This window comes from Phacochoerus africanus, chromosome 14 (assembly GCF_016906955.1).
Source record: "Phacochoerus africanus isolate WHEZ1 chromosome 14, ROS_Pafr_v1, whole genome shotgun sequence".
NCBI classification, from domain to species: Eukaryota; Metazoa; Chordata; class Mammalia; order Artiodactyla; family Suidae; genus Phacochoerus; species Phacochoerus africanus.
Window position 1 is genome coordinate 16793007 of NC_062557.1, and position 20158 is coordinate 16813164.

The following is a 20158-nucleotide window of genomic DNA, read 5'->3' on the forward strand; positions in this document are numbered from 1 at the left end:
CCAAAACCATCTATAGATTCAATGCAATGAATATTCTAATGACATTTTTTGGAGAAATAGAAAAAAAAATTCTAAAATCCACATGGAACCACAAAGGAGTCCAAATAGCCAAAGCAATCCTAAGAAAGAACAACAAAGCTAGAAGCATTGCATTTCTCAATTTAAAACTATATAACAAACAGCATGGCGCTGGCAATAACAACACACATACAGACCAGTGGAATAGAATTGAGAGATCACAAACAAACCCATATGTGTATGTTCAACTAGTATTTGACGAGGAAGCCAAGAATAATCATAGAAAAAAGTCAGTATCTTCGATAAATGGTGCTGGGAAAATTGGATATTCACATGTAAAAGAATGAAATTAGATCCCTATCTTCACAACTCACAAACACTAACTCAAAAAGGATTAAAACCTTAAATGTAAGACCAGAAAATATAAAACTCCTAGGGGAAAAAAAAAAGGAAAAAAGCTCCTTGACATGGGTATTGACAATTATTTTTTGGATATGACATTTAAAGCATAAGCCAACAAAATAAAAACTAAACAGAACTACATCAAACTAAAATGTTTCTACAGAGCAAGAGCAGCAATCAACAAAATGAAAAGAAAAACTACGGAATGAGAAAAAATATTTTCAAATCATAAATCTCAGAAGGGGTTAATATTTAAAATATGTAAAGAATTCATACAACTCAATAGCAAAAAGCAAATAACTCAATTAAAAAGTGGGCAAAGGGGAGTTCCCATCGTGGCGCAGTGGTTAACGAATCCGACTAGGAACCAAGAGGTTGCGGGTTCGGTCCCTGGCCTCCCTCAGTGGGTTAAGGATCGGGCATTGCCGTGAGCTGTGGTGTAGGTTGCAAACGTGGCTCGAATCCCACGTTGCTGTGGCTCTGGCCTAGGCCGACAGCTACAGCTCCGATTCGACCCCTAGCCTGGGAACCTCCATATGCCGCGGGAGCGGCCCAAGAAATAGCAAAAAGACAAAAAAGAAAAAAAAAAGTGGGCAAAGGACCTAAAGACATTTTTCCAAAGGAAATACATAAATAATCAACAGATACACGAAAAGGTGCTTGATGTCACTCATGATTAGGAAAATGCAAATCAAAACCGCAATGAAGTATCACCTCACACCTTAGAATGGCTATCATCAAGAAGACAAGAGAGAGTTCCCATCGTGGCTCAGAGGAAATGAATCTAGCATCTATGAGGATGCTGGTTCAACCCCTGGCCTCGCTCAGTGGGTTAAGGATCTGGCATTGCTGTGAGCTGTGATGTAGGTTGCAGATGCAGCTCAGATTTCACGGCTCTCACGTTGCTGTGGCTGTGGTGTAGGCCAGTAGCTACAGCTTCAATTCAACCCCTAGCACAGGTGCAGCCCTAAAATTAAAAAGAAGAGAAGAGAAAACAAGTTTTTGGCAAGAATGTGGAGAAAAGGGAACACTTGCACACAGCTGTGGGAATGTAAATTGGTGCAGTCACTATAGAAAACAGTACAAAGAGGTTCCTCAAAAAAATGAAAAAGAGAACTACCATATGACCCAGCAATTCCCACTTCTGGGTATAAATCTGAAAGCAACCAAAACACTATGTCAAGGAGATATCTGCACCCTCCTTTTCAAAGAAGCATTATTTACAATAGCCAAGACATGGAAATAACCTAAGTGTCCATCTAAGGATGACCACATAAAGAAAAAGTAATGTGCATAATTACATACTATAGAATATAAGCCATAAAAAAAAATCTTGTCATTTGTGAAAACATGGGTGGACCTTTATGCTAGTGAATTAAGTCATAGAAAGACAAATACTGTATGATCTCACTTACATGTGGACTCTTAAAAAAAAAATCTTGGGGCGTTCCCATTGCAGTACAGAGGAAACAAACCCTACTAGTATCCATAAGGATGTGGGTTCGATCCCTGGCCTCACTCAGTGGGTTAAGGATCTGGCATTGCCGTGAGCTGTGGTATAGGGCACAGACGAAGCTCAGATCCAGAGTTGCTGTGGCTGTGGTGTAGACTGGCGGCTGCAGCTCCAAGTCTACCCCTAGCCTGGGAACCTCCATATGCTACAGGTGCAGCCCTAAAAAAGCAAAAACAAAAAACAAACAAAAAACGCCTCATAAAAACAGAGAGCAGATTTGTAGCTATCAGAGGTGGGGAGAGGGAAGTGGGCAAATTGGATGGAGGTAGTCAAAAGGTACAAACTTCCAGTTAATAAATAAATGAATAAATACTGTAGATGTAATGCACTATATGATGACTATAGTTAACACTTATGTATAGTATACTTTATTTTTTAAATTTTTTATTAAAGTACGGTTGATTTACAACATTTCTTCAATGTCTGCTATACAGCAAGTGACCCAGTTAACGTACATACACATTCTTTTTCTTTCATACTATCTTCCATGTTCTAACCCAACATGTTCTAACCCACTACGTTCTAATCCAAGAGACTGGACATAGTTCTCTGTGCTGTACAGTAGGACCCCACTGCTTATCCATTCTAAATGTAATACTTTGCATCTATCAACCCCAAACTCCCCATTTATCCACCCTTCCACCCCCACTGCCCAGCAACCACAAGTCTACTCTCCATGTCCTTGATCTGTTTCCTTTTTGTAGATAGGACCATATACATGATATCGCTTATATGTGGAATCTAAAATATGTATGGTATACATTAAAGTTGTTGAGAGAGTCTATCCCAAGAGTTCTCATCACAAGGAAAAAATGTTTTCTGTATCTATATTAGAGAATGGATATTCTAAACTTATTATGGTAATCACTTCACAATAAATATTAAGTCAAGTCATTATACGATATACCTTAAACTTATACAGTGCAATATGTCAATTATGTCTCAATAAAATGAGGGAGGGGAGAAGATGCCTAATACAATCACCAGAATTAAGGTATAGAGGAAAAATATGCCACATAATTCCATAAAAACAAATAATTCCATAAATACAAGTACATATATAGGAGAGGCCTAAGATCTGGGAGAGCTCAGCACCAAGAAGTGAAGGGTACAATGAGGCTTAGTGCTAAGGTACCAAGTCCTATGGGAGTTCCCTGGTGGTCTAGTGGTTAGGACCTGGCACTTTCACCACTGTGGTCCAGTTTTAATCCCTAGTCTGGGAACTAAGATCTCACATCAAGCTGCTGCACTTGGCAAAAAAAAAAAAAAAAAAAAAAAGAGAGAGAGAGAAAGGGTGCCAAAGACTGAATTCCAGAAAATCAGTGCTTACTAATTTATTCATCAATGACTGCCCCCCCAGAAAAAAAAACTGAAGAAGCATATATATTTTGCCTATCTTACCAATTCAACAAAAGATACTTACAAGTTAAACTATTTATGCTTATTCACAGCTTGCAGATTTGCCATGTCATGTAATGTTAGCTGATATCATAAGCCATTAGGAATAAGGAAAGAAACACTAACTACTGAAGCAATTTCTAAAAAAGCACACAATCAGGAAATTAATTCAAGAAATTCTGGAACCTTTTATTACCACTTAATTCTTGTGAGCCAAAGTGTCCTTGAGGTATTTCTTCATATAATGTCTGGTAGAGGTTAGAAAGCGTTTCATTTTTCCTGTTAAAGAAATGGCCACATTAGAAAGTAGGAAAACAAAACCAAAAATCCACAAAATGCTTATGTCACTTTGATATATATAATATTTGGCCATTAAAATTTAGCCTGAGATTTTCCAGACTGTTACACTCCGTAAGAACCTTTCTTAAAGAACTGTCCAAGTGATAATAAATTACATAGTCTTACTCTAGAATTCCCACCTTGTTTCTTTTAGGTATTTCTCTATGGAGCAGATTTACCCCAGTCAGTAAGTACTTCCCATGACCCACCATCCTTTGGCTGTGGTCCAATTTTTCCCACTCAAACTCAAAGCAAATTTTACAAAAAGTTACTAGGACAAATAAGAATATATTTAAACAGCCAAAGAATCTCAGATCCCACAACCTGTTAATAAAAGCATCCTAAAAAGATGATTGATCTGATTCCATAATTTGAAAATAACTGAAATCATAGAATGTTAGTGTTAGAAGAAATTTTAAGAGTCCATCTAGCACAAGATTCTTGTACAGATATGGAAACTGAGGTCCAGAAATACAAAGTGGATTGCACAGGAGCCTAAGCCAGCATGTGAGGTCAATCAGGACTCAACTCTGAGTCTCTCAATTCCACACACAGTGAGTGCTCTTAGTTCTGCATCATTCTAAGGGCAGAGACTCTTAGCACAAACTATTTGGCATAATTTCTGTGAAGGGATATTTGAATCTTGAAGGAAAAAAATCCCAAATCTGAATCCAACATTTAAGGAAGAGAATACAATGATTTAAATACCGAATAATTGAGGAAGATGTACCAAGGTGTGATAAAGTCTTGTGAACACCGTACTGACTCGGCAACTTGCATAAAGAGTTTTCTTTCCTAGTCATCTTCTCCTTCACAGATGAAGAAGGAATCTAGAACCAAATGCAAGAATATCCTTGCCTGAGATCACACTAGTAAACCAGCATTCTTGAACAGTAAGCACTTTAAAAGGCTCCTCACTTAGTTAATCTTCTAATGTAAAACTGCTTTTTTGTAATTAAATTACAGTTTATATATACTAAAATTTTAAACAAACTATACCATATTCTTTTGCAAAGTTACATTTTTCTTAACTATGCAAATAATCACCTCCTAATTAATATTATGTCAATTTATAGTAACGTATTTTACAAAGGAGGGCTAATCTACGGTATTGCGAAGACAAGACTACCAAATTCTAAGGTACATACACAGATTTTGACTATACAAGCAAAAGAATGGGAAGAATCAATATAGTTATTTAAATAATATAGGGAATTTTGTTTTAAATTATTCTTATGATTGAGAAAATTGTCATAAACATTGATTTAAAAATTAATGTTGCATGTATAAGCACGATTCAAAACTAGCAGGCAGGAGTTCCCATCGTGGCTCAGTGGCTAACGAATCCGACTAAGAACCATGAGGTTGCGGGTTCAATCCCTGGCCTTGCTCAGTGGGTTAAGGATCCAGCATTGCCATGAGCTGTGGTGTAGGTCACAGATGTGGCTTGGATCCCACGTTGCTGTGGCTGTGGTGTAGGCCGGCGGCTACAGCTCGGAGTGGACCCTCAGCCTGGAAACCTCCATATGCCACTGGTGTGGCTCTAAAAAGACAAAAAAGAAAAAAAAAAGTGATCCCATATTTGTAAGACCTCTGAAGTGCATGGAAAAAGCGATTTCAAATCCTCTCAGAAAAGGACTCTCTTAATTCAAACTCCTCATGAGATTCTTACATATTTAGATCAACCATATATGAAAGAATGAATAAAAAGGATAATGCACCCAAAGACATAAGTTAATATGAGTTAAGTGAGAATTAGGCAAAACAACAAACAGAAGATTTAGACATCCAAAGAACTTCATATATTAATTAGATATCAATCCCAAAACAATAGGACATGCGCAAAGAGCATGATATAAGGCAGATTTTAAGAACAACTAAATAAAACTTCTAGAAGTAAAATAAACACTGAAATTAAAATGTCAGTAGAGGAGTTCCCATCATGGTTCAGAGATTAATGAATCCGACTAGTAACCATGAGGATGCAGGTTTGATCCCTGGCTTCACTCAGTGGGTTAAAGATGCGGCCTTGCCATGAGCTGTGGTGTAGGTTACAGACATGGCTTGGATCCTGCATTGCTATGGCTGTGGCGCATAGGCTAGCGGCTACAGCTCCAATTTAACCCCTGGTCTGGGAACCTCCAGATGCCACAGGTGCCGCTCTTAAAAAAAAAGAAAAAAGACCAAAAACAATGTCAATAGACAGGTTAAACTGGAGATTAGATTCAGCTAGAGAAAGAAAAAGTAAACTAGAAAGTAGATGGGAGAAACTACACAGAACAAATAAAGAGAAAAATGAAAAATATGAAGCAATGTTAAAGAGTATAGAGAACAGAATGATAAGTTCTAAAATATATCTAATAGAAGATCCAGGACAGAATAAAGAGATTGAGAGAGAGGAGATGCTCTAAAAGATAATGGCTTGGAGGAACAGACTTGGTTGCCAACTTGTGGTTGCCAAGGAGGAGGAGGGAGTGGGATGGACTGGGAATCTGTGGTTAATAGATGCAAACTATTGCATTTGGAATGGATAAGCAATGAGATCCTGCACTGGGAACTATATCTAGTCACTTGTGATGGAGCATGATGGAGAATAATGTGAGAAAAAGAATTGTGTGTCTGTGTGCGTGTGCGCGAGCGCGTGCGCCTTGGGTCACTTTGCTGTACAGTAGAAAATTGAAAGAACACAGTAAGCCAACTATAATGGAAAAAATTTAAAAACAATTTAATAAATAAATAAATAAAATATAATGAATTAGAATGTTCCAGAATTGAAGAAAGATATGTATTCTCAGATTCTGGAAGCACACCAACAAAGTACTATATACCTAAAATATCATATAGTCAATATAGTATGTTACATAAACCAGCAAAAAGAGATGTCCATATCCTAATCCCTGGAACATGTGAATGTGATCTTATTTGGAGAAATCGACTTCACAGTTAAAGATCTCAAGATGAGACGTCCAAGTATGTGACTATAAGAGAAAAGTAGAGGGAAGCTTGACATATAGACAAGGGGAGAAAGCCAAATGAAGAGCAAGATGGGGGCCAAGACTGAAGTTATCTGCCAAAAGCCCAGGAACGTCTAAAGTTGTTACAACAGCAGAAATGTTAACAGAGAGCATAATAATAAAAATACAGATCTGAGGAAGAAAGAAGGAAATAGTTCACGTTCTTCTGAAAGGGTTCCATGTTCCGTTTTTGTTTTTGTTTTTTGTTTTTTAAGAGGGAGGAGGGAGGAAAAGGAGGAAAGGAAGGAAGAGGAGGAGGAGAAAGAAGAGGAAGAAGAAGAAATATTTAAAATGTGGCATTCCAATGCCTGGACTAAAATGGAGTGGAATATTTGAGGACTAAGGACAACACTTGAAAAATATTCTGAGATCTTTATTTACCTCAGTTCTTTTAGTATGCAATTGTACTTGTAAACTCCTCTTTTTCTTGACTTTTCTTTCTCCTGAAAAATCAGAGGACTTTTCTTCTTCAAATAGGAACATTGACGTTTCATACCTAAATTGCACAGAAAATTGGAATAATTCTTGAATTGCCTTTTTTCTTGACTTTTCTTCTTGTCATCTTTTATTTATGGAAATTTTCAAATATCAACAAAAGTAGACAGAATAATATGATCTTCCCATGCTTCAGTAATGACCCATCACCTAGCTTCAATAATAGACAATCTTATTCCATTTACAGTCTCATCTCTTATTATTTTAAAGCAAATTCAAGTATGATATTATTTCATGTGTAAAGATTTTAATATGCATTTGTACAAAGTGTTTTTCTTTTAAAAATACATTTAAAACACAATTATGATACAAAAAAACCCAGAAAATTCTTAATATCATCATACAATCTGTGTTCAAATTTCCAATTATCTCATAAATGCCAAAATTTTTTAACACTTTGTGCATCAGGATTCAATAAGGTCCCCATATTACAATTGGTTGATATGTCCCTTAGACCTCTTTTCATTTATAGGTTCTTCCTTCATGTCTTTTTATTATCATTATCATCATCACCATCATCATTATCATATCATTATTGCCAGCGATGTCCTATAGATCTTTCACAAACCTAGATTTTGCTAATTCTCTCACCATGGTTGCAGGAGTCTAAAGACATGATCAGATTAACATTCTACTTTTTTGAGGGGCAGCAGGGGATAAAACCACTAATGAGTTGTGGTATTGTCTCATCAGGAGGCATATAATGTCCAAGTGGTTCTCTTTTGTGATACTGACAGCTACTATGACATAAGTACTAGATCCAATAAATCATGAGGGACTGCTAAATAGTTATAGTCTAAGTCTATCATTCCTTCTTCACTCATTAGTTAGTTTCTATAAAGAGAAACTTCTTATGTACTATTTGCTTACACAGCGGTAGTGCTCGTATAGAAAGGCAAGATAATTGCTGTATTCTTTTTATCACTTTTTACAACAATGATTTGGCTCTCTTGCAACTTTCAACAGTGACAAAATAATTTTATGTCATTTGAACATACTGATTTGCATATATTAAACTGATTCAATTCCCTGCAATTACTATCCTTATTGATGCTCTAATTTTCTTGTGTGCGGTGAGAAGAGGTGGGAGCCTCTTCGAGTAGGCTCTTGAGTCTTTTGATGCCTCTCTGGTAGAAATGTTTATTAGTTTCCTCATTTCTGGAAAACAAGATGCTCCAGACACATCTGTACACTTGCCTTCCCAGATCTGTAGTCAGCCATTTCTCCGAAGAAATCATTCTTTTTAATAAGAAACGGTAGTTTAAGACTAAAGTCTGGGGTAGATTCTGAACTGCTTTTTAACAAGTATCCTGCTCTCTTATTACTTTCTTTTCTCTCCTCTTCTCATTGGACTGTCAAGAACTTTTGTAACACAAATATTCCATAAACTATACAATAATGAGATTAATTAATTAAATTTGAAAGAGAAGATTTCTTGGCAATTTCATACTTTGCTTCAAGTAATCCAGGTAGACGTAAATTTCAAGGACAACCTTAAGATTATTTTTGGGCTCTGGGATCCTGAACACTAGGAAGAATTCTGACATAAACTAGGTCCCCAATTTGTCTGCACATTGGAATCATCTGGGAGCTTCAAAAAAATGCTGATGCCTGTATCATATCACCCAAAGTTGTCATTTAATTATTTTAAGGACTGAGATGATATTTGGAATTTTTTAAAAGATTTCCAAGTGATCCTAACATGCAGACAAATTTAAGAATCACTATGGCAATACCCCACAGACTTGTTCCTACCCAGAACTCATATCAGCTGGGTTGTAACTCAGTACTTTAGAAGTAACACCTTATTCTTCCTGTATGTAAAACTAAAAACTCTTTGGCAGAAATGGTCCCTTACTTTTAGAGTAACCTGCTATGCAAGGGCTATTTAGGTGATACACAAGAAAATGACCAGATTTGAGTCTGTAACATCTTCAGATAAACTTAGCCCTAAGCAAAATTGTGAAATAAGGGAAATTCCTATCATGCACCCAACGCCCCCTTCTTAGAAGGCACTTTGCCCTTTGCCATTCTATCCCTTTTAAATTCAGTCCCCCCAGAGTTCCCATTGTGGCTCAGTGGTTAACGAATCCGACTAGGAACCATGAGGTTGCGGGTTCAGTCCCTGCCCTTGCTCAGTGGGTTAAGGATCCGGCATTGCCATGAGCCATGGTGTAGGCTGCAGACGCAGCTCGGATCCCGCGTTGCTGTGGCTCTGGCATAGGCCAGCAGCTACAGCCCGACTGGACTCCTAGCCTGGGAACCTCCATGTGCCGTGAGTACAGCCCTATAAAGCAAAAAATAAAAACAAAAAATAAAAAATAAATAAATCCAGTCCCCCAAATTCCTACCCTGAGAGCCTCATTACCTGCTCTTCGTCCCCATGAAGCTGCCTTATGGTCAGTCCCTTCTGCACTCCTCCTCTCACAAAAGCAATGATTTTATTTTGATCATGTCACAGAGTATAAAATACATTTTCTATTGAGATAGAGTATACAGACAGAGAGAAGACTGAAAAAATTTCATAGAACAGTACTTATCCTTACTATATGAAAAGCACTATTGATTCTAATTCTATTCTAATTTCTTTTAAAAAAATCTAGTAGCTACCTCCTCAGTTGATTTTATGACACACAAATGAGTGACAACCTACAATGTACTGCTACTTTGTATCCCCCATCACTTCTCCACATGTCCCCACTGAAATTGATCTTCATATTTCTGGAGTAATTATGACTTCTACCTAACTACATCATTTTTTATCTTTTATCATTTTTTAAATATAAGTGTGTTTTTTAAAATTATGAAATGCCTCAAATATTTTACGAAATAGGGATGATCTGATAAAAATAACAAATAACTAAAAACATTTGTTCCGTATTCTATTCCTTTGAGGCATTGTGTCTCCCCAAGTGTTAATTACTTTAAACAGTGCTAACGAAGAAAGAAAAGAAACACTCCTACCACCTCCCACTTCTTCCTAGGTTACAAATTTTATTGTGGTGGCCTAGAAATAATTGTTGTCTTTTGTCATCTAACTTGAAGGAATAGTGGGAACTCCCATATGACTATCAGTAATTTGTCAGCAGAAATCTTGCAGGCTAGAAAGGAGTGGATGATATATTCAAAGCACTGAAAGAAAAAAAAAACAATAACCAAGAATACTCTACCCCACAAAGTTGTGTTCAAAATTGAAGGAGAGGAGTTCCCGTGTGACTCAGAAGATTAAGGATCCAGCATTGGCACTGTGCAATTCAGTGCTGCTGTGGCATGGGTTCCATCCCTGGCCCAGGAATTCCTGCATGCTCTGGGCACAGTAAAAAAAAAAAAAAAAAAAGAAGGAGAGATAAATGGTTTTCTAGACAAGTGAAAGCTGAAGAAGTTCATAACTCTAGACTGGTCTTATAAGAAATGTTGAAGGAATTCTTTAAGATAATATGAAAGTATGCTAATTGGGGGCAAGAAAACATGAAAGTATAAATTTCACTGGTGAAGATAAATATACAGTTAAATTCAGAAAACTCTAATACAGTAATGGTGGTAGGTAAATCACATATAACTCTAGCATAAGGTTAAAAGACAAAAGTATTAATAATAACTGTAACTACAACAATTTGTTAATGGATATACAATATAAAAACATGTAAACTGTGACATCAAAAACAAAATGGGGGGAGTTGCTGTTGTGGCTCAGTGGTAACGAACCCGACTAGTATCGAATGCGGGTTTGCTCCCTGGCTTCACTCAGTGGGTTAAGGATCGGTCATTGCTGTGAGCTGTGGTGTAGGTGGCAGAAGTGGCTTGGATCCTATGTTTCTGTGGCTGTGGTGTAGGACTGCAGCTACAGCTCTGATTCGACCCCTAGCCTGGGAGCTTCCACATGCCTTGAGTGCGGCCCTAAAAAGACCAAAAAAAACAAAAACAAAAACAAAAAAAAGGGGTGGGGTGTTGAGAGAAACTCAAATAAGTCAGAAATGAAAGAGGAGACATTACAACTTGATAACAGAGAAATAATAAAGATCACAAGAAACTACTATGAACAATTTGATAAATAAAATACTGCCTGCCATATCAGTAAACAAAGGATGTCACAGTCATCCGCAATTGGAGCCACCTCCTCCAGTGGTGAGCTGGTGAGCCCTGAGGGACTTCAGGAAGGAAACAAAGAATACCTACCATCTAGCAACATTCATACTGAAGCTATTGTGAGCCCTCAGGATGTGCAAACACAGGATACTGGCCTCAGATAGCTGAAGTGCATATCAAAGCAATGATTTCGGTGAGTACTGACTCTCACTACTTTCCATACGCAGACAAGCACTAAACTTCTTAAAATATCTAGTTTTCTTTTATTAATGGTAATCTTTTGTTTCTACTACCTGCCCTTTGCTGCAAAACTCCTATATACCCTAGCTCCCTCTTTGCCCCCTCAGGGTTACTTGATTTGTTTGTTTTTGGGTTTGTTTTGGCCATACTTCAGTGGGTAGAAGTTCTGGGGCCAGGGATAAACCTGCACCACAGCTCTGACTGAGCCATAGCAGTGACACAGGATCCCCAACTCGCTGCACCACCAAGGGAACTCCTTCTTGGGATTACTTGTGATGCTGCCTCCTGGACTTAAGTCCTCAGTTTCATCCACCAAATAAAACATAACTCTCAACTTTTAGGTTGTACAGTATTTTTAGTCAACAAACTATATACTAACAAATTAGATAACCCAGAAAAAAAGGATAAATTCCTAAAAACATACAACCTATCAAGACTGAATCATAAAGTACAAAATCTGAACAGACCAATTATTAGTAAGGATACTGAATCAGTAATCAAAAACCTTTCAACAAAGTCCAGAACCAGATAGCTTCACTGGTGCATTCTACTAAAGATTTGAAGAATTAATGCCAATCCGTCTCAAACTCTTCCCAAAAATGAAGTGGAGGAAATACTTCCAAACTCACTTTATGAGGACATCATTACCAATTCCAAAGCCAGACAAGAACACCACAAGAAAAAAAAAATTAAAGGCTAATATTCCTGATGAACAAAGATGCAAAAATTCTCAACAAAATATCAGCAAACCAAATTCAACTGTGCGTGAAAAGGACCATGATCAAATGGGACTTATTTCTGTGATGCAAGGACGGTTCAACATAGTAAATCAATAAATCTGAAACACAACCATGTAAGGAAAGATCCTGTCCTGTGCTTCTCCTTTATTCTCACACTACTGCCACACTCACAAGACTTCTGAAACCAGATGTGTGTGCAGTTTTTCCCCATCACACAATCCTCAGCAACACCAGCTGGGTGTCTCTACAATTTAACTCCATTTTGACACTTTCTACATGGAGATACTGTCAGATTCCACAGGGTAAGGCTCAGTCTCACAAGACTGCTCCCACCCCACCTCAGATGTCAACTGCAGACACAGTTTATTTTGCTAGAGTGACTCACAGAACTCAGAACAGTTTCTTATGCTTACCAGTTTATTAAAGGACATGAAAAAATGATACAGATAAACAGCAAGATGAAGAGATATATAAGGTGAGGTCTGGGAGGATCCTAGGTACAAGAAATTTTGTCCCCCGGGAGTTAGGGTGCATTTCCCTCCTGGGGTGCAGATGTGTTCACCAACCTGAAAGATCTCTAAACTGCATACTATTGGGATTTTTATAGAGGCTTCCTCATGCAGGCATGATCAATTATTAACTTCGTTTCTAGCCTCTCTACCCCCTCTGGAGAATTTCTAGGTCATTGAATATATCCACATACTGGGAGGGTGATGTACCCCCAACTCCATGAGGACAGAAGCTCCTATATCTGAGACCTCCTCAGACCTCTCCCTATATATTTCTTCTATATCCTCTACCATGTTCATATATATCCTCTACCATGTTCTTTAATAAACTGGTAAACGCAAGTGTTCCCCTGAGTTCTATGACCCACACTAGAAATTAATCAAACCCAAGGAGGGGATCTTAGGAACCTCTGATTTGTAGCCAAGTCAGACGGAAGTAATCTGAGGACCTACTATTTGAGATTCGTATATGATCCATGAGGGCAATCTCATGGATCTGAACCCTTAACTTGTGGAGTCTGGCACTATCTCCAGAGAGACAGTGTCAAAATTAAGTTAAATTGTGGGACACCCAGCTAGTCCCCAGAATTACTTAGTGTGGGGGAAAACCCACACATCTGGTGTCAGAGTGTTGTGACTGTGATAGCAATGTGAGAGTAAAGGAGAAAAGCAGGAGGAGAACTTAGGTTTTTTTTCTAACACAACCAAATTAATAAAATGAAGGATAAAAAATTATATGATCGTCTCAATGGAGGCAGAAAAGGAATTTGTTGAAACTCAACATTTGCTCAAGATAAAAACTCTCAACAAAGTGGATATAGAAGGAATGTACCTCAACATAATCAAGGCCATATATGACAAGCCCAGAGTTAACATCACACTAAACAGTGAAAAGCTGAGAAGTTTTTTCTCCAAGATAAGAAAAAAGACAAGAATGCCCGCTCTCAGCACTTTTATTCAACATATTACTGGACGTCCTGGCCAGAGAAATTAGGCAAGAAAAAAATAAAAGACATCCAAATCAGAAAGGAAGAACCTAAATTGTCTGTTTCCAGATGGCATGATGGTATACAAAGAAAACTTTAAAGACTCCACCAAAAAACTGTTAGAACTAATAAACAAATTCAGTAAAATTGTAGAATATAAAACCAATATACAAAAATCAGTTGCATTTCTATACCCTAACAATGAACTATCAGAGAAATTAAGAAAACAATCCCATTTATAATATCATCAAAAGGAATCAAATACTTAGAGATCTGTACACTGAAAACTATAAAACACTGATGAAAGATATTGAAGAAGACACAAATAAATGACAAGACATTTTGTGTTCATGGTTTGGAAGAATTAGTATTGTTAAAACGTTCATACTACCCAAAGAGAACTATGGATTTGATGCAATCCCCATCCAAATTACAATGGCATTTTTCATAGAAATAGGACAAACAATCCTAAAATGTATACAGAACCACAAAAGTATAATTCGATTAAGTAATTTCACAGTTTAACTTACATTTTTTGGTGTTCTGTGCTCAAACCTCTAATTTCAGGTGTAATTCTCTTCTCTTTTGTTTTAGATAACTTGATGTATTTCTTGCTGTCAATATTTCTTGATGCCAGGTCAGTTGCAAAAGAGGTATAGCCATCATCTGATAAATCAATATTTTCTTCTCCCTGAGGAGCAATCAAGAGCCACAGTCATCCATGTTCTCTTTGCACATATAAATTACATATGACATCTGAGTCAAATTATTACTTTAGATGAACATTCTCTCTAAAATGGTGCTACCAAAAAGCTGTGTTGAAAGAGTTAGTTAATGAGTTACTCCAGATTAGATATATATTCTAAATGACACCAATGTTCCTTGGTGCATTGTGCAGCTCAAAATACACAGCATTCATGAATTTATCTAACAGTCATTGAATCTAGTTCTTAAGGCATCATTAAACTTAACTTCATTAATTAAAAACTTCTGCTCTGCAAAAGACATTATCCAAAGGATAAGAGGACAACCCATAGACAGGGGGGAAATATCTGCAAAAAGACATGTAAGATAAAGGACTGTATTCCAAGTACTTTTATTTTGTATATTCAAAACTATACAAAGAACTCCTAAAGCTGAACAATAAGAAAAAGTACAACCTATAGGATGGATTGGGAGCTTAGGGTTAGTAGATGCAAACAATTACATTTAGAATAGGTAAGAAATGAGGTCCTGGCATATAGCATAGGGAATTATACCCAATCACTTGTGATAAAACATGATAGAAGATGATATGAGAAAAAGAACATATATATATATATATATATATATATATATATGCATATGCATGATTGGATCACTTTGCTGTATAGCAGAAATTGACAGAACATTGTAAATCAACTATACTTTAATAAAAAAATTCTTTTAAGAAAAAGAACAATCCAGTTTTAAAATAGGCAAAAGATCTTAACAGACACCTCATCAAAGAAGGTATACAGATGGCAAACAAGCATATGAAAAGATGTTCAACCATTAGGAGTTCCTTTTGTGGCTCAGTGGGCTCCAAACCCAATTAGTATCCATGAGTATGTAGGTTCGATCCCTGGCCTTGCTCAGTGGGTTAAAGATCTGGTGTTGTCGTGAACTGTGATGTAGGTCGCAGATGCAGGTCAGATCCTGCACTGCTGTGGCTGTGGCATAGGCGGGCAGTTGCAGCTCTGATTTGACCCCTAGCCTGGGAACTTCCATATGCTCAAGGTGCGGACCAAAAAAAAAAAAAAAAAAAGAGTTCAACATCATGTCCATCAAAAATTACAAATCAAAACATCAAGATACCACTATTCATCTGTTAGAATGGCCAAAATCCAAAACACAGACAACGCCAAATGCTGACAGGAATGTGAAGCAGGACAACCTCTCATTCATTGCTGATGGGAATGCAAAATAGTATAACCTCTTCTGAAAGAATTTGACAGTCTCTCACAAAACTAAATATACTCTTACCATATAGTACAGCAATTATACTTCTTGGAATTTAGAGGAACTGAAAACATATGTCCACACAAAAACCTGAATAGACACACTTAGAGCTTTATTGATAATTGCCAAAACTTGTGATATTCTTCAGTAGATCAAGGGATAAACAAACTGTGGTACATTCAGATCATGGAGTGTTACTCAGTGCTAAAAAGAAATAAGTCACCAAGATATGAAAAGACATAGAGGAAATTTAAATGTATACTACTAAGTGAAAGCCGTCAATCTGTAAAAGCCACATACTGTATGAATCGAACTATATGACATTCTGGAAAAGGCAAAACCATAGAAACAGTAAAAAAAAGATCACTAGTTACTAGTGGTGGGAATGAGGAGAGATGAATAGACAGAACATAGCGGATTTTAGGGCAATGAAATAATTCTATATAATATTATAATAGTGGCTATATATCATTACACATTTGTCCAAATCCATAGAATATACAATATCAAGAGTCAATGCTAAAAATAAAATAAAATAAAATAAAATAAAATAAAATAAAAAGAGAGTTCCCGGAGTTCCCGTCATGGCGCAGTGGTTAACGAATCCGACTAGGAACCATGAGGTTGCGGGTTCAGTCCCTGCCCTTGCTCAGTGGGTTAACGATCCGGCGTTGCCGTGAGCTGTGGTGTAGGTTGCAGACGCGGCTCGGATCCCGTGTTGCTGTGGCTCTGGCGTAGGCTGGTGGCTACAGCTCTGATTCGACCCCTAGCCTGGGAACCTCCATATGCCACAGGAGCGGCCCAAGAAATAGCAACAACAACAACAACAACAAAACAAACAAAACAACAAAAACGACAAAAGACAAAAAAAAGAGAGTTCCCGTTATGGCTCAGCAGGTTACAAACCCAACTAGTATCCATGAGGATACAGGTTCAGTCCTGGCCCCGCTCATTGGGTTAAGGATCTGGCATTGCTGTGAGCTATGGTATAGGATGCAGACACTGCTCAGATCTGGCATTGTTGTTGTGGTGTAGGCTGACAGCTGCATCTCCAATTTGCCCCCTAGCCTGGGAACTTCCATATGCTGAAGATGCAGCACTTAAAAAAAAAAAAAAAAAAGATTCAGTCCTAATTTAAAAACTATGGATTCGGGGTAATAATGATGTGTCAAACGTATCACTGTGGTGCAGGGTGTTGATCACTGCGGTACAGGGTGTGGTACACTGTGGTACAGTGAGGCACGGGGTATACAGGAACTCTTTGTACTTTCTACTCAATTTTGCTGTGAATCTAAAATTGCTCTTAAAAAATAGTCTATTGAAATAAAGCTAGGAGTTCCTGTTGTGGCGCAGTGGTTAACGAATCCGACTAGGAACCATGAGGTTGCAGGTTCGGTCCCTGCCCTTGCTCAGTGGGTTAACGATCCGGCGTTGCCGTGAGCTGTGGTGTAGGTTGCAGACGCGGCTCGGATCCCGCGTTGCTGTGGCTCTGGCGTAGGCCAGTGGCTACAGCTCCGATTCGACCCCTAGCCTGGGAACCTCCATGTGCCGCTGGAGCGGCCCAAGAAATGGCAAAAAGACAAAAAAAAAAAAAAAAGGCAATCTAACTTGCTGCCTTGATGAGATGTTTATTACAAATGATGAAAGAATTAGTAGAAAGGTTGAGAAAAATGACCCAAAACAGAAACCATAAAAAAAGGACGGGGATCTTAAAAGAGAGGCACAAAAACCTGTTTTGTTTTGTTTTGTTTTCTGGCTGAACCTGTGGCATGTGGAAGTTCCCAAGCTGCTGTAGTGACAATGCTGGATCTTTAAATTACTACACCACAAAAGGACCCCAAAAACCTGTCATTAAAGGCCAGACGGGAGTTCCCGTCGTGGTGCAGCGGAAACGAATCCGACCAGGAACCATGAGGTGGTGGGTTCAATCCCTGGCCTCGCTCAGTGGGTTAAGCGTCCAGCATTGCCATGAGCTGTGGTGTAAGTTGCAGACACAGCTAGGATCTGGCATTGCTGTGGCTGTGGCTTGGGCTGCCAGCAACAGCTCCCATTGGACTCCTAGCCTGGGAATCTCCATATGTCATGAATACAGCCCTAAAAAAGCCCAAAAAAAGAAAAAAAGGCCAGATGAATGGAAACAGTCAAATAGTGAGTAGAAACTTTGAAAACATAGAAAGAAAAGAATCTCCAAGACTTTATGGTTAAAAGTGAACCATCTATATATAGCTATATAGCTTAAGGAAATAAACTGGTATGATATTTTAATATTGTTAATTTTTTAATATTTAAGAATTCATCTTCAAAATCAGTTTATAATGGCACAATCAATAAAGTAATAGTTATAAAAACAGAACAGGTTAGAAATATATATGCGTGTATATGCATGTGTACGTGTATATAAATACACATACTATATAAATTACAAGAAGTCCTGAAATTGTTTTTTTGGATCACTGTACAGATAATATCTTTTTTTTTTTTTTTTGGTCTTTTTAGGGCCACATGTGCAGCATATGGAAGTTCCCAGGCTAGGGGTTAAATTGGAGCTGTAGCCTCCTGCCTATGCCACAGGCAGAGCAACACCAGATCTGAGCCATGTCTGCAATCTACACCGCAGCTCATAGCAACACCAGATGCTTAACCCACTGAGCGGGGCCAGAGATCGAACCCACATCCTCATGGATGCTAGTCGGATTCATTACCACTAAGTCACAACAGGAACTCCCAGTACCTGATTTATATAGTGGCACCAGATCCATTAAAAGAATAAATTTAAAAGATTAAGACTCTCTATTGACAATATTCAATTTTGCCTGAGCTTTGTGCTCCCAAAAAACAGGGAAATTTAAAGGAATTCCCTCAGCCTTTTGTGTTCTGGATAATGGCTGACTGCAAAGAACCACCTTTTCTCAAATGACTTAGATAAGACTCACTGCATATCCCTCTTGTTTACCTATGACAAAGCCAAACACCTTCAAAATTCCCTTTCTTTGCCTCATCAATGATTAGCTGAACTGTTTTTTTCCCAACTGAATAATCAGAACAAAATGCTTATTAACCAAACATTGGTTAAGCCTCTCTCCTTCCTCCAAGCCCCTGAACTTTGGCCCACCCTCAGCCTGAGCCATCCAGCATCATACAATCCCTCCAGGAGACTAGGCTGCCTCTTAATAAAATATTCCCTGATCTATTTATCTGATCATTCCACTCTTTCATCCCATTTCACCATATCCAGTTCTTCCTAGCCTTGTTTACTCCTCTCTACAAAAGAAAACCCATTTTGCCTGGCCCTGGAGCTACTTGCGGATCTTATGGTCACGATGTTCTCCCCATTTGCAATCCCCCCCCTCGAATTTCATGAGTTCCTTTCCTCCCTTGCAACAATCTTTTTGAGAAAAATTTCTCCATTCTAAGCCTAGCTTTGTTTTTTATTGACAATAGACAAGAACATTCCCTGAATCACAGAGAAGAAGACAAGAGAAACTCAGTATCTCTTAAATTACCTTTTGGTTAGACTCCCATGCTATTAATTACATTATCTACAACCTCTCATGTAGGTTTAGTCCTTTGGTTTCCTGAAAAATTGTCCCTGCCCCTTCCCCCAAAAGTATTTCACCACACAGCATGGATCTCTTGCTACTACATGGGTTGCTGGGATGAGAGTTCAATATACATCCCCTAAAAGAGTTCAAAAGTTCCCTCAGCTATTAAGCAAGATCTTGTACAACTATATTACTCTATGAATATGCTTACCGACTATGGATGTGAGGTAATGTAAATTAATTTTTAAGAAAGAAAAAGAAAGAAAGAAAGAAAGAAAGAAAGAAAGAAAGAAAGAAAGAAAGAAAGAAAGAAAGAAAGAAAGAAAGAAAAAAGGAATGAATCTTTAGAAACTATTTTGAAAAATACCTGGCAAAAAAAATGTACTTTAGTTTCCATCTTTCTGTTTAGAGGTAAATTCTGCCCTTGAGGACTCAAAGAACTTGATGAACAAGTGTGAATGAACAGTAGCCCAAAATGATTTCCTGCAGGAAAAAAAGAAAGAAAGAAAGAAAGAAAAGTCATATCTCTATTTAGGAGAAATATATAAATAAATCTAACTACCTCGAGTTATTCTTTCAATGTAACACTCACTTATAACTTAATACCTAATAGATATTTCCCAACTCAGATATATATACAAAAGCTAGAAAAAGCAGTTACTAGATGATAAATCACAGGAGATCATTCAGTTCCTTAACTTTACTTTTTGCAGTAAAAGAGGTAGGGAAATTCAAATTCAAATGGCATGGAAACTAGAAAGTTATATTTATTCAAATAAACCAGTTACACCGAACTACTAACAGACAGCAATCCCTAGTGTTATTAAATGCTTTCTATGTCCTAAACATTATGATAAACATTTTGATTATTTCATCTATTCCTCATAACTATCTTT

At 37.6% G+C, this 20158-nt stretch overlaps 1 protein-coding gene across 1 annotated transcript in view; it reads right to left on the reverse strand.

Annotated features, from left to right (window-relative positions):
• EFCAB13 (EF-hand calcium binding domain 13) overlaps positions 1–19659 on the reverse strand; it is an 83948-nt gene extending 64289 nt beyond the window's left edge. Inside the window, exons 1-5 of the mRNA XM_047756783.1 lie at positions 19630–19659; positions 14271–14431; positions 7066–7180; positions 4379–4500; positions 3528–3610 (exon numbers count right to left, since the gene is read on the reverse strand). Of these exons, the coding sequence (XP_047612739.1) occupies positions 3528–3610; positions 4379–4500; positions 7066–7180; positions 14271–14431; positions 19630–19659 (511 nt within the window). The remainder of the gene's footprint in view (positions 1–3527; positions 3611–4378; positions 4501–7065; positions 7181–14270; positions 14432–19629) is intronic.
• Between the last annotated feature and the right edge of the window lie 499 nt (positions 19660–20158).